This window comes from Diachasma alloeum, unplaced genomic scaffold, assembly GCF_001412515.2.
Source record: "Diachasma alloeum isolate Michigan unplaced genomic scaffold, Dall2.0 Dall_scaffold_00386, whole genome shotgun sequence".
Classification (NCBI taxonomy): Eukaryota; Metazoa; Arthropoda; class Insecta; order Hymenoptera; family Braconidae; genus Diachasma; species Diachasma alloeum.
This window is the reverse complement of record NW_021680525.1, coordinates 63,011-78,771: the sequence shown is the minus strand read 5'-3', so window position 1 is coordinate 78,771 and position 15,761 is coordinate 63,011. Positions and strand designations below refer to the sequence as shown.

General features: G+C 37.1%; 2 protein-coding genes across 2 annotated transcripts in view; both read left to right on the top strand.

The window, feature by feature from the left end:
- The first annotated feature begins 1,530 nt into the window (after positions 1-1,530).
- The window catches only part of LOC107041882 (synaptotagmin-4), a 31,596-nt gene continuing 17,365 nt past the window's right edge, over positions 1,531-15,761 (top strand). Inside the window, exons 1-2 of the mRNA XM_015262689.1 lie at positions 1,531-1,768; positions 2,076-2,770. Of these exons, the coding sequence (XP_015118175.1) occupies positions 1,717-1,768; positions 2,076-2,770 (747 nt within the window). The 5' untranslated portion in view covers positions 1,531-1,716. The remainder of the gene's footprint in view (positions 1,769-2,075; positions 2,771-15,761) is intronic.
- LOC107041883 lies at positions 12,242-13,467 on the top strand. The gene is made up of 2 exons (XM_015262690.2): positions 12,242-12,429; positions 12,496-13,467. Exons 1-2 carry the CDS (start codon positions 12,318-12,320, stop codon positions 13,296-13,298), a joined length of 915 nt encoding a protein of 304 aa, XP_015118176.1. The 5' UTR covers positions 12,242-12,317; the 3' UTR covers positions 13,299-13,467.

The window sequence follows — 15,761 nt, the reverse complement described above, 5'->3', positions numbered from 1 at the left end:
ATACTATAGAAGTATGAAATTCACGGATTTTTACTGGAAACAAAATTTTTTTCTGCGGAATGCACTTCTTGCTTCAATATTAGTCGCAAATATTCCTCAATTAATTTTTCTATATATCAACGAGGGGAATGAGTTTTGCAATAAAATTCTCTCTCTCGTTGCTACGCGACAAAATTTTCGATAATTTTGGAGAACCTTGGCTGATCGATGGTAACTCGATGGCAACTCAATAGGGAGATTGACTTGTTCATTCGGTTAATAGCCGGTCGATCGTCAGACGATGATTGGTCAACAGTTGGTTGATTAATGGTCGATAATTAGTCGATTGCTTATTGATCTTTAGTCACACGCATGAAATAGTTGAATAGAAAAACATAGAGAATTCGCTAGACAAGTCTATGGAATTTCTACTGGACTTTCTATCAGTTTTTGGCCGATTCTATTGAAATGTTCAATAAAAAATATTCTTTAGAAAAAGTTGAAAGAATTCGATTTTTTTATACAATTTATTCTATTGAGATATTTTCTATAGAATTTCGTCGGCTCAAATTTTCTAAGTTTTTTTGTTTGATTTTCTTGATGAGACGAAAAGAAAAATAGGATTAAAAAAAACTTGGAAAATTTGAGCCGTGCAAATTTTATAGAAAATATCAGACGAGAATAAGTTATATAGAAAAATCGAATTCTATTGACTTTTTCTGTTGAATATTTTCTATTGAACATTTCAATAGAAATCTAATAGAATTTTCTAATGAATTTGCTAGGTTTTTCTATTAAATTTTTTCGTGCGTGCATCATCGTCATAGATCAACCCGTAATCGACTAACACTCGATTCATAGAACAATTCAACCCCCATATCGATTATGGCTGAATATTGTCCTCAAGGTTCCCTGCAAACAAACGAGCTCATCAAGTTCTTCCGAAAAATGTTGACACGTGCATTTATTTGCAGCAAACCTGTCAGCAAACATCCAATAGTGTTGAAACTCTCATAATAAGTGAAAAATCCACTCTCTGCACAGACAGAGTTTCTCATATTGCAAATACAATCCCATCCTTCGATTATCCCCAACAAATATAAAAATGAAATATGTTGTATATATGTTGTGTATATTCGCATGACTCATCATAAAAACCGATACGTTATGATTAGCTGGTAATTTCCATTGTCCCGACATGCGTTTTACGTATTGCCCTTCCCAAAGACTAAAAGAAATTCCCCCCGAGTAATTACACTGACCTACATCACCCCCGATATATATGATTATCAGAAAGAATCGGTGACATAATGTATTTTTTCCCTTGCAGTGTGCACTATCCGTTCATCTCATATAATAGTGCTCCTTCTTTCTATTCATCATGCATCACCACCGCCCTCACCCCCACTGATCACAGCCGACCGCCGCGTGTTGAGGGAGGGGGGAAGGCGATGGGGAGAAGCTTTACCTCACTGACTTTCCGTTGAATAAAATACCTCTCCGCGCAAGCTCTGTGTCCCCTTATTGATCCACTTCACCATTTGCTATATGTTGAACGTGGAAGAGACTTGGTGCACGATTGCACGCCGTAAATAACGCCCCGATTCTTTCTCTCCACTCAAGAAGCAAAAAAATAATTAAATTATAGAATTGAGGAAAAACTAGTTTTCGGGTAGTTCAAATAAACCTTTTTGCGAATAGCAGCAAATTTTTGGGAAAGCTCGTAAGTGTTGGAAAATGGTCGGTGGTGTATTGGAGGATGGACCACTGATTACCCCCGTTGAATCAGGTGAGCCGACTCATAATTTCGTCTCTTAGTCATGTGCCGGCTGGTTGAAAATTTTCGATACCCCTCGAATGTATCTATTATCGCGAAATGATCAAAATGTCCCAAATCACTAGACCATCTTATAATAGTTCTCCAATATTGCGCAAGAATTGTTTATGAAATATTAATCATAAAAAACGGATTCAGTCGATAAAGAATAAAGACAAATCTTTTGTTCTGATTGATTTCATTATTTTTCGGCCCTGTTGATGATTTGATCAAGTATGAGACGGTTAATTTGCTCATGGTAATATTTATGTTGAATCAGTATCGAAGAATACTCTGGTCGGGCTATGTGTGGCCCTGGCAGCATTGGCATGCGCCGCCGCAATGACCTGGTGGTATTGCCGACGGCGCCGAGAACACATGAAATTGAGCATAGACAAGTCTCTGGCATTCAGACCACCTCATCGTAAACCAACAGCGGTAAAGAGTCCTGGTAGTACAACGCATTATTTGAAGAAGAGTCCAAGTCCCACGGGTCCAGCTAAATCACCACCAGGTTCAGGTGGTCAGACACCATCACCAACTGGCTCTCAGCATTCACCGCACTCCAATAATCCATCGTCAAATCCTAGAACTCCATCGGGATTGTCACCACTGCAGACACCCTCGGGTGAAGTCACCATTAGCATTGAAAATGAAAAAGATAAAGCGGAATTAGAATCGAGTGAGAAAGTTGAGCGTGGACTTCTTAACGGAGATGGACACAGAGATGGCCTCGGTCAATTGGTATTCAAACTCCGTTACCAAGCGGATCAGAATGCTCTGGTTGTCACTGTCGTTAAGTGTAAGGGACTTCCGGAGAGGGGAATGCAAAATTCTACAAGTGATCCTTATGTCAAACTACAGTTGCTGCCTGATAAGCAAGACAGGGTGAAGACGAGGGTTCTTAGGAATACTCGTGATCCAGTTTATGATGAGGATTTTACATTCTTTGGAATTTCCAAAACTCAATTACAGGTGAGAATTACATCAATGGATATACCAAAAACTTCATTGGAAAATCTAGTGCATTCGCTGAAAAATTCTAAGGGATTAGAAATATGCGATAGGAAACATTTTATAGGAAAAAATTACAGAATTCCATTTTCCAAATAGATGATACACTAATAGTATTTCCAATAGTTCAATATCAATCGAATCGAATTTTCTAGCGAATGCGCTAGCTTTTTCTATGAAATTTTACGGCGCGTAGGGCGAAGGGGCACGACGTAGGTGAAGAATATGCATATTACTTTATAAATGTCTCAGACAGTAATAAGTTGTTAGATGGATAAGATTTCAGTGGATTTTATGGATTACAATGATGACATTCCGACAGTTTCCGTTCAATCTACGCAGAGAGAAATATTCAGTAAAAATTGCGGAACAATTCACGTAATCCGCAATGGGGAATCGTTTTCCGGCAATTTTTATATAATAGGAATGGCAGAGAAGAGATCTGAAACGTTCAGTGAATTTTCAGGTTCATCACCGAACAAAGTACGAAATTGTCCCGTAATTTTTCCCGAAGAAGTAAAACCTTACAGAAACTTGCCGACTTATTGTGCCTCAAAAATCAAAAATTCTTGAACGTTCAACAATTTTTATGAAGCTGGTGAGTTATTTCTACGATTCGTTTCGTAAAATTTATCAATCGTTGGGGAAAACGATTGAGAATCACAGAACGACTTCCCGAGTGGAAATTTTGGTCAGGTCTTGATTAAGTTTGGATCAGGTTAGACCTGACCACTGATCAGGTATTGATCAAGTTGACGGATCCGGTCCTGATCAGACATGTTACGCCTCTGACCAATCCGGATTTGATCAGGACGAATGGATCCGAACTTGATCAAGTCAACTGTATGAAAACCGGATGACTCCTCTGTCAGTATCAATAACAATTGTCAATGATAATTAATTCAAAACAAAAGATAATTCAATTCTTTTACCATAGGCCGCCTCTCTTAATGAATCTCTATTGTTACCTTTGAAAAATCTTATTATTTTTTCACCGATGCTGGGGATCGAACCGGGGACCCTATGATTGCTAATCCTATGCCCTAACCACTACGCTATCGTGCGATTACTATTGAATAAACTGTGCATTGCCTATATGATTTGTATCGGGGTATTCGTTGAATTTACGATTATTCCTAATCTCGCGGATGTGCGTGTGTATTCTCAGAGATAAAATATGTTCAATTAAATTTTTATTTATTTAATTAATGTATTATAATAATGATAATAACAATAACTCTAATAACTAAATAGACATTTGGTGATTTTTTTTCTCAAGATCATTTGCGTGTCAGTTTGATACTCCTCTAATACGTATTTACGGCATCATCATCCCATTTGAGAAGGGCTGGCTGCTAATTAAATTAAATTTAATTCAATTAAATTCATTAAATTAAATTAATTTAATTAATTTAATTTAATGAATTTAATTTAATGTATTTTAATTATAGTATGATGATCCTTTTTAAAGATTGAAAATGATTATTGATAATGGTTGATAAAACTTAATTTGAATAGTATAATAATAGTTAATTGAATTATTCGAAAAACTTATTAAAATTAATGTCAANACGAATGGATCCGAACTTGATCAAGTCAACTGTATGAAAACCGGATGACTCCTCTGTCAGTATCAATAACAATTGTCAATGATAATTAATTCAAAACAAAAGATAATTCAATTCTTTTACCATAGGCCGCCTCTCTTAATGAATCTCTATTGTTACCTTTGAAAAATCTTATTATTTTTTCACCGATGCTGGGGATCGAACCGGGGACCCTATGATTGCTAATCCTATGCCCTAACCACTACGCTATCGTGCGATTACTATTGAATAAACTGTGCATTGCCTATATGATTTGTATCGGGGTATTCGTTGAATTTACGATTATTCCTAATCTCGCGGATGTGCGTGTGTATTCTCAGAGATAAAATATGTTCAATTAAATTTTTATTTATTTAATTAATGTATTATAATAATGATAATAACAATAACTCTAATAACTAAATAGACATTTGGTGATTTTTTTTCTCAAGATCATTTGCGTGTCAGTTTGATACTCCTCTAATACGTATTTACGGCATCATCATCCCATTTGAGAAGGGCTGGCTGCTAATTAAATTAAATTTAATTCAATTAAATTCATTAAATTAAATTAATTTAATTAATTTAATTTAATGAATTTAATTTAATGTATTTTAATTATAGTATGATGATCCTTTTTAAAGATTGAAAATGATTATTGATAATGGTTGATAAAACTTAATTTGAATAGTATAATAATAGTTAATTGAATTATTCGAAAAACTTATTAAAATTAATGTCAAGTGGACCGGATCTGAATCTGATCATTTTCCCTTCAATTGACCCCGTTCAAATGGCGATCAAAGACATCAAATCCAAATTTGATCAAATTGGANATCAAGTCAACTGTATGAAAACCGGATGACTCCTCTGTCAGTATCAATAACAATTGTCAATGATAATTAATTCAAAACAAAAGATAATTCAATTCTTTTACCATAGGCCGCCTCTCTTAATGAATCTCTATTGTTACCTTTGAAAAATCTTATTATTTTTTCACCGATGCTGGGGATCGAACCGGGGACCCTATGATTGCTAATCCTATGCCCTAACCACTACGCTATCGTGCGATTACTATTGAATAAACTGTGCATTGCCTATATGATTTGTATCGGGGTATTCGTTGAATTTACGATTATTCCTAATCTCGCGGATGTGCGTGTGTATTCTCAGAGATAAAATATGTTCAATTAAATTTTTATTTATTTAATTAATGTATTATAATAATGATAATAACAATAACTCTAATAACTAAATAGACATTTGGTGATTTTTTTTCTCAAGATCATTTGCGTGTCAGTTTGATACTCCTCTAATACGTATTTACGGCATCATCATCCCATTTGAGAAGGGCTGGCTGCTAATTAAATTAAATTTAATTCAATTAAATTCATTAAATTAAATTAATTTAATTAATTTAATTTAATGAATTTAATTTAATGTATTTTAATTATAGTATGATGATCCTTTTTAAAGATTGAAAATGATTATTGATAATGGTTGATAAAACTTAATTTGAATAGTATAATAATAGTTAATTGAATTATTCGAAAAACTTATTAAAATTAATGTCAAGTGGACCGGATCTGAATCTGATCATTTTCCCTTCAATTGACCCCGTTCAAATGGCGATCAAAGACATCAAATCCAAATTTGATCAAATTGGAGTCAGGCAGTCGACCTCAGGGTGAGATCGTGCCTACCTGATCAGAACTTGAACTGAATCATCCTCCAATTTTTCGGATCCGATCTACTGGATCAAAACTTGGTCAGGTTCTCATCAGACATCATCTGATCATGTCTACCTGATCAGAACTTGATCTGAATCCGCCTGTAGTTTTTCGGATCAGATCTGCTGGATCAGAACTTGGTCAGGTTCTCATCAGGAATTACCGGATCAGTCGAACCTTGCAAAAACCTGATCAAGTTCTGATCGTGCTTCAGGTGGGCCTGAATTAATTTCCACTCGGGTTGTTGTCCCCACAGCGGCGAGTCATCAGACGGATGGTCAATTTTTACGGAACAAATTGTAGAATTTACGTGGCGATTCGCACAATTTCAGTTCCGACTCACACTTTTTATTGAATGTTACTTCGCTCGCGGATTACGTTTCGAAACATAATTTTTACGTTTTTTTTTCTGATAATTTTTATTGAATTTTTCTCTCCGTGTAGTACTTTTGGAGGCATTTACAAAAATGAAATAAGTGGAAAATCAATGCAAGAGAAATTGTGAGTAAAATCGGTGGATTTCCACAAGAATCTGACGCGTGAAAAAAAAATCATAGACCCGAGTAGTTATGTAATGCCGGTTCTGGGGCAACGTTTTAGCGGAGACTTGGCCAAAGGGCCCCCGCGAGGGGGCTGGGGGGGTGGAAGGGTTAATTAATCCGCGCTAATTAATTAATTATTGATTGATTTAATTATGGATTAATTAATTAATCAATTATGTAATTATCAATTCATTAGTACGTTCTGGGGCAACTTTTTAGCGGAGACCTGGCCAAAGGGCACCCGCGAGGAAGTGGGTGGATGAAAGGGTTGATTAATTCGCGGGGTCGCGGTTTAATTCGCAGTTTGATTAATTAATTCACGATTTTTCCCCTCGAAGTGATGAGAGGGTTAATTAATTCGCGGGGTCGCGGTTTAATTCGCGGTTTGATTAATTAATTCACGATTTTTCCCCTCGAAGTGATGAGAGGGTTAATTAATTCGCGGGGTCGCGGTTTAATTCGCGGTTTGATTAATTAATTCGCTATTTTTCCCTCAAAGTGATGAAAGGGTCATTTAATTCGCTGGTTAATCAATTTAATTCGCGGTTTTGCGTTACAAAGGACCTTCTCGGTGACCAAGTCAATCCATCCCGCGAGGGGGTGAATGAAAGGGGTTAATTAATGCGCAGGTCGCGGTTTGATTTGCAGATTAATTCCGCAAATCACGGCTAAATTCGAGGATCGATTAATTAATCAATTAGTACACCCGAACTTCTCAGTACACTGCTGCGAGGGGTGAAAGGGTTAACTAATTCGCTGCTTTAGTTTGCTGTAGAAATCATAGAAGGGGATCCTCTTCTTCAAACATTGACACCTGACTCCACTTGACAATTTCCAGACACGTCTGAACTTGAGTTTTCCGGTACTTTCCCGTTTGCCGCCCCCCGCCCCCCTTCGTGTGAAATTGTTGTTGATAACGATATCAATATATAAATATTTCTTTCAAAAGAAGGGTTCAGAAGGCGAGGGAGTATGTATATATGCAAAGGTAGAGGATCAGTCATCCAAAAACTTAGGTACCCCCACCAATTTGGCATAGTCCTCGACAAATTGTACACGTTGTAGTAGGAGGAGTTTCCGAAAAATCTTCATCTGCTGCAAACTGATAAGGATGGGAATGCATTAGAAGATGTCCGAACGCAATCTTTTGTTTAAATAGACTTTTTCGGTTTACCTGGGAACGTATATTGTACTCACAACCCTAAGAACATGATGTTTGACAAACTGGAGCAGAGTTTTCGGACCCTTTGATGTCCTATCGCACCGCAAAGATTAAATGTTATCCAGGACATTTTTCAGTTATTTTTTTTTCCCACGAACAAAAAATGTTGCTATTTTGTAAATAATTTTCCATCAGTCACATGATTCTTTTTCAACCAATCAGGTAAGATTTTACAGAGTGTACAAGCGTAGGCACACTCACATATGTATCTATATAAACAAATTTCACCTTGATTTTCCGCTAGTGCTTTAGTGTCTTTATCATGAACAACATGGATCCTAACACGTGTAAAAGATTATTGAGGTCATTGGAGGATGCGTATGAAATAGTGAAAACGAATAGAAGACCCAGGGAAATTCATCAATGGCTTAATCACATCAGAGAACATTCGAAAGAAATTAATGCATTATTGAAGAATAGTGCGAGTCATAGTGAGAAAAGACGTTTAACTCACATGTTAGGACGACTGAAAGCGTTCTATGAAAGGTTCAAAAACTTGGAAGTGATAGGAGGAGACTTAAAGGGTAATTTAACTGATAGAGTTCGATGGGAGGACTTACAAAGTGTTTTTGAGGGTCGTATGAGAACCGGTGTAATCATTAACGTGAAAAATCNAATAAATATAATCCATTGCGCGGAGGATCCAGCTTCGTTGAACTACCTGAATGGATTAAAAAGAAACATGCTCTCGTGAACGTTCAAAATAAAGACGATGCCTACTGCTCTTTATGGTCCATTATGGCCGCTCGCTGTACCGTTCGAGATAAGCAATGAACAAACTCATATCCCTCTTTCAGCACTGTCATGAAAAGCTTTGGTAACTTCAATTACCCCATGGCATTAAAAGACATTCCAAAGTTTGAGAAAATGAATGAATTGTCGATTAATGTATATGGAATTGATAGTGGCGAAAAATCAGAAAAAAAAATGGATTGTGCCACTTTACTTGAGCAGAAATCCTCCAACCGCACTGCATGAGGAAGGAAAAACAATTCGCCTTCTCATGACTGAAAAAGAAGACATCCTCGATGGTGAACAGGAAGGAATTCATCACTATACATGGATCTCCAATTTATCTCGTTTAATTGGTACACAAATTTCAAAAGTTGAACATAAAACACTCATATGTGACAAGTGTTTGTGTCACATTTTCAAGAAAGAGGCCTACACTAATCGTAGGCTCGATTGTGTATCAATCAACAAGTGTCGAATGNTGTTCCCTATGTTGTGTATGCTGATACTGAGTGTCTATTGAAAAAAGTGCCCTATGACAATGATCAAAACACTAAAATACACCAAAATCATGTGCCGTTCAGTGTTGCATTTTATGTGAAATGTAGTTATGATGACTCAAAATCGGAACTTTTTATTTATCATGGGAAAGACTGCATACAATCTTTCCCACGATAAATAAAGCAGTCATTGAGCAGTTCATTGAGCAGTTACGTCTTTTAGCGATAAAAGTCGATTCTGAATTACAGCGAAATGAGCCGATGAACTTGACATTTGAAATGGAGCGACCATTTAATGCAGCTAAAAATTGTCATGTTTANTGCAGCTAAAAATTGTTATGTTTGTGGCAGAGCATTCACCGAAAAAGCAGTGAAGCATCGTGATCATTGCCACTTCACAGGCAAATATCGTGGTACTGCTCATCCCGGCTATAATCTGAATTACACGGAATCGTGTGTAATTCCAGTAGTTTTTCACAATTCGTCAGGTTATGACTCACATTGTTTTATTAAATCTCTTGCGAAACAATTCCAAGGCGCAGTGACATTATTCCCAATTAATAAAGAGAAATACGTTTCCTTCACGAAATCGGTCAAATCGACAAGAGTCCACTTGAGATTCATTGACTCATTCCGTTTTATGGTAAGCAGTATTGATAAATTTTCGTCATATTTAGAGGATGAAAAAAAGAGAATCACACNGAGATTCATTGACTCATTCCGTTTTATGGTAAGCAGTATTGATAAACTTTCGTTATATTTCGAGCATGAAAAAAAGAGAATCACAACCAGTCATTACCCCCAAAAACGACAATTCGAACTCGTTACACACCAAGGAGTTTTCCCATACGAATACTTAGATTCATGGGGGAAATTGAGTGAACGCCAATTACCTCGGAAAGAAGACTTTTATTCTCGATTGAATGATGAGAATATATCAGATAAAGATTACAATCATGCATGTGATGTATGGAGAAATTTCGACATCAAGACACTCGGTGAACACGCGGATTTATATCTGAAAACTGACGTCTTATTGCTGGCCGATATTTTCGAGAATTTTCGATGGAGTTGTTTAGCCTCATACAACTTGGATCCCCTTCATTATTATACTACACCAGGGCTGGCGTTTGATGCAATGTTAAAAATCACTGGAGTCCAATTGGAATTAATCCAAAACCCTGAGATGCTCCTTTTCATTGAGAAAGGCATTAGAGGGGGACTGTCGCAGTGTTCAAACCGATATGGAAGGGCAAATAACCACTACATGAGTGCTAATGAGTATAACCCAGAGGAAGAGAAATCGTATTTGATGTATGTGGATGTAAACAACTTATATGGAGCAGCAATGAGTCATCATTTGCCGAATGGAAACTTCTGTTGGCTGGAAGATTGGTCATCCCTAAACGTCCTGAAGATTCCAGATGACTCAGAGACTGGATACATCCTGGAGGTTGACCTGGAGTACCCACAGGAATTGCATGAAGAACATAAAGATTTACCATTGTGCCCAGAGCGNAGTACCCACAGGAATTGCATGAAGAGCATAAAGATTTACCATTGTGCCCAGAGCATATAATCCTCCCCAAATGGTCAATCAAAGTTACCAAAATTATTGACAACGTTAAACTCAAAAAAAAAATTACGTCATTCATTATACGAATTTAAAACAACATTATAGTTTGGGCTAAATTACCAGAATTCATAGAATTTTGAAGTTCTCTCAGAGCTTATGGTTAAAAAAATATATTGATTTAAATATCAATTACCGGAAAAATTCCCAGAATGACTTTGAAAATTTTTTTTATAAATTAATGAATAATGCGGTTTTTGGAAAAACAATGGGGAACGTTAGAAAACATCTGCATGTAAAACTAGTTTCAAATTGGGAGGGACGATGGGGTGCTAAGAGTTGGATATCGAAACCCAACTTTCATAGCTNTAGGAGATATTCAACGTATTTTTGCACCATCTGAGTAACATTGAGATTTCTAGCAGTGATATCTTCCGCTATCTTCATATCCAATCATGCATATGATGTATAAGCCTCACATCCTGTCTTGACTTGAAGAATACCTGTGCCTGAGATATTCATTGCATCTCTCCACTCTCCTCCACATGAAAAATTCACCTCCTCTCTCTCGGGCACTGAGTATAGTCACCCTTTTTTAGTTTGTTTCCAATGTGACGCAAAGGTAGAACTCAGTTTGATACTACAATTAGCAAGAGGTGAAAGTTGTCTGCCGGTCATAAACATTGCAGCCTTACAAATTGGTTGAGAAGTGCCATCATAGAATGGGTACTTTAGTTTACAAATATACTGATAATCATCTGTGGCCAAGCATTCGGCAATGTTTTTAGAATGTGCCAAGGTATAATGATATTGGCTAAGCAGCAGGTAGTCTCCCCGAGGTTGAATGTACGCTGACCCTTGGCGGTTGCCGAACACTTGAGCCGTAGGATATGGATACATTTTGTACAATTCCTATGTCTTTGAGTTTAACAGTAGGATTTTCAATATTACATCTAATTTCCCATCATCAAATCCAATCTTTATCTCCAATTTTTCTAGTAAATCATCAGAATGTGGTTGTTCAATCGAGAGAGGGAGAACCAATGACTGATCCTGTTTCATTGCAATGAAATTATTGACAGCACTTTCCAGTTTTGTATAAGTGAATAATTCAAAATGAATGACTTCTGCGTTTGCAGAATGTATGGGATCCATTATCGTTTCCAGAAAATCCATGTACATATCCAGCTCGATTTCCAAACGTTTCGCCCAATATCGGACGAAGCAATGATGGGAATTTGGCATCTTTTTCTGGCTTGTTAATTAATTTGACGGCCTTCAAAAAATCTTCAACACAGGGACGTGTTCCGAATGGCGATGTATGTGAGATTTTGGTGAACTTTACACAAAAGCATTCGCATTGACCATGTGTTTCACCTCTGGTTTAGTGTTTCACCACGAGCATTCAGATTGGCGACAGGGTGATTTATATGTGGACTACTGTGAATCACCCAAGAGCATTCAGATTGGCTGCTGTGGTCTATACTACGTTGAGGTGTATCACCTTGTATCATTCACATTCAATTGGCGATTCACCCCACAGCTGATTCAAGTGAAAATGGCCGCTGTTATTGTGTGAACAGTGATATTGTTTGGTGAAGGAAATAAATATAAAGTAATTCAATGCATGAAATTAACGATCCTTCAGAACCTCCAGAAATCGTTGAATCAATACTAGATTCGACAGAAGGCTTCATCAGGAATGCAAAAGGAGAAGTTTTATTAAATGTCAATGGTAAATATATTTTTATAATGCTCGCATTGATTCCCATATTACAGAATTGTAAATACGTGTTTTCAGGTAAACCTGAATGGGGCATCGTCGCGGGACTTCCGTCCGATTCACCAACTGATATAATCGACTTGAGTGAAATGACTGATTCTATTGTGGAAAAAGGGAAGAACTTGAAAAAACCTGCAAGAATATCAAAAAAGTTACGACGTGGGTGGTCACGCGCTCAGACTTTGGCATTGATAGACTTTTATGGCAAAAACAAGAAAGCGTTTGCAAGCTCTACAATGAGAAATGATATGGTGTGGAAAGGTTTTGAGCGTGAGCAAGAAGCTGAAGACGAGAGTCACGACTGCCAACAAATAAAAGATAAGTGGTCAGCTTTAAAAGTGACTTTTCATAAAGCTCTGGACAATAGATCAAATAAAGCAACGGGTGCAGCTGCCATTCATTTTGAGTTTTTCGATGAGATGTATGAAATTCTCAAAGATGATCCCAGAGCTGCACCTGTGGCGATAGCTTCATCTGCAAAAGGAAGGCAAAATATACCTCCTAAGCTACTGGCCATTGAAGAGTTCGAGGATGAAGGACCCAAGAGTTTATTCGATGATTCAGATGGAGATCAAGATCGAGATGGCCTGAAAGTAGAACAGATTCCGAAATTGAAAAAAACTAAGTTTGAACAATGTCTTGACACCCTGCACGCTGATCGGAGGAAGAGGGAGGATGGCGTTCAACAACGTCACACAGAGGCCATGACAGTACAGAGAGGTTTTCTTCAGGCTATTACAAATATGACAGAGTCATTCAAAGAGTATATGGGCTCAAAGAGGAAGAGAGAAAGTGAGGATTCTGTGAAGGATGATGAGTAGCAATTGACAAATTGTTTTCCCTTTTCTGGCTGTTTATTTTTTATATTTTTGTTGTGCTCAATTTAAGTACTTGTGGAATGTCATGGGAACAATTCAGTAGTGAAGTGGTGAAGGATAACAAGTCCATTTTCCATATCGCATGAAATATCTAATTATCTCAATAATGAGTGATTTTAGGAAAAAACACCAAATCAACTTTTCTGTTGGAAATATTCTCATCTACAGGGAAGGTCCTTTGGTGCTTTCGTCTACAATCACTCATCATCCAGATAATTCGATATTCAATCAGATATGGAAAATTAACTTGTTACCCTTTACCACTTCGCTACTGAATTCAGGGGCACGTTGTAAATGACATGGTAAGGGTTGTGTGTCTCTCTCCAATACACACTGCGAGAGAGACGAACGTCTCCAGGAATGTTGTGCTTCTCTGTTGCACAGCGTATGTTGGAAAGAAACACACAAAATACGCCATATCATTCGGAACGCATTCCTAGATAATTTCTCTTTTAATTCAATCTGATCTTGGGCTTCATCTCCGAATGTCAAGGTGATATTAAAATGGATATGAAGACAATTTTATAGTTCTCGCTTTGCTCCATAAAAAAGGTGCCTATGGAAATACGTCCCTTCCCCTCAGATTGCAAGCTATTTATCAAAAACCGCGACAATAAAGTGGCTTATGTCGTTCTACCATTTAACTCCGAAATATTATTAGTTGTTTCATATTGTTGTGATCAGAAGACTTATTCGTAGAATATGGATTTACGGGTATTAAATGGAGGTTTTTGTGTAGGGAGTAGTCATTTTGATGAGCTTGTTGGGGCTCTCTAAGTCAATTGATATATTGATGTCGGTGCAATCGTTAAAGAATGAGATGACCTATAGCCGCTGATAATGTAAGTAGGTGTAGTTCGAAGGGGTATTCTGTGCTCTTCATATGACTGTGTTCTTTTGGAATAAATTCCAAAGATATTATAATCAGAGTTGCATTTAAAGTAGAAAAATGTTACTATTATTAGGTTATATCGCCCCATACGAGTTCCTGTATTCTGTTCACCAAAAGGAAAGTTAATAAAATTAATTGATAGTAATAATTGTTTTTTACTTCCGACTAAATTTATTTTTTCCTTCCCTCTAATATTATGGTTCAAGCAAAAATGTGAAGACGAATATCAAGAAAACTTCCGACTAACTCTAAGTTGGAATGATAAAACGAATCAATAGTTTCTACTAGCGTTGGTTCAATTTGTCAGTTTCATTTATAGTTTTCTGAGATTAATTAATCCAATAATGAAATACCTACATTCAGAAAGAGGAGGAAAGATGGTAAACACCATGTTTAAAACAAATATATCAAAATATTAACGGAGAAAATTTGATACTTTATCTGTATGTCATAATGATCATTTGGAATTGATTCTTATATATTGTTTAATTCGTATGTTTTATCAAAATATACATATTTGAAAGAATTTCAATCATGTGTTCAATTTTATACAATCTCATGTAACGAATTTATACAGTTCAAAACAAATTTACAGATGATTACGATCCATTAATTATTTCATCAAAATATCCTATGAATAACGCCAAATTTCCTAGGGTTTCAACTGAACCTTGAACTTCTCAGCATTCCCACCGCCTCCAAAGTACATATAATCTGTCATATCCTCAACCTCATCACTATCATCATTAAGTTTCTTCGATTGAGTGAACACTTTCTCAAAGTACTGTTTCTCCACATGAAGAACCTTCTCCTCAAAGTAAGTCCTGAGTTCCTTCATCTCTTCAGCATGTTTCTTCTCAATCTCTTCCTTAAACCTCTCAAACCCATTATCCCCGACTAACTTCGTGAGGACATCAATCTCCTCCACATGCTGCTGCTTCATCTTCCCAATTTTCTCTTCATGTTCTTCTTTCAGAGCCCTGATCTCTTGAATAAGAAGTTCTTTTTCCTTCTCAACGTTTTCATGAGACAACTTCAAGCTTCCCACGTCTTCTTTCAATTTGTTATTCTCCTCAGTCAGCTTATTTTCCCACTCAGCAAAAAGGTGCTCATACCTATGAAAAGCAGAGTTGATCCCTCCAACAAGACTAGAAGTAATCACCCCAGGTTTTTCATTCAGAGTGTCCTCAGATATCAGAGTTCCATCGACTAGATCTCCATTAAAACCACTCAAATTTCCCCAAAAAAATTCCCCCAATCGACTCTGATCCATCAAAGACTCATTCAGGTTCTGCTCGCTCTCTCTCTCAGCCACGCTCCTCCAGGCGCCTTGCAACCCTCCCATCAGTGTCTTGCAGTCCTTCTGAAGCTGTTGATCCTCCTCCTTCATCACCTGGACCTGTCTATCCCTCTCCATCAGCCCCAAATCCTTCTTCTTCATGGCCTCCTTCATCTCTTCCACCTCCCTCTCCAAGGATTTAACCTTCTGGTTCTCTCCCCCCCCCCATTCATCA

Coding starts and splice junctions, on each gene's coding strand:
- LOC107041883 (XM_015262690.2), top strand. CDS start 12,318: ATGCATGAAATTAACGATCCTTCAGAACCTCCAGAAATCGTTGAATCA. Junction 12,430..12,495: donor AGTTTTATTAAATGTCAATG/GTAAATATATTT, acceptor ACGTGTTTTCAG/GTAAACCTGAATGGGGCATC.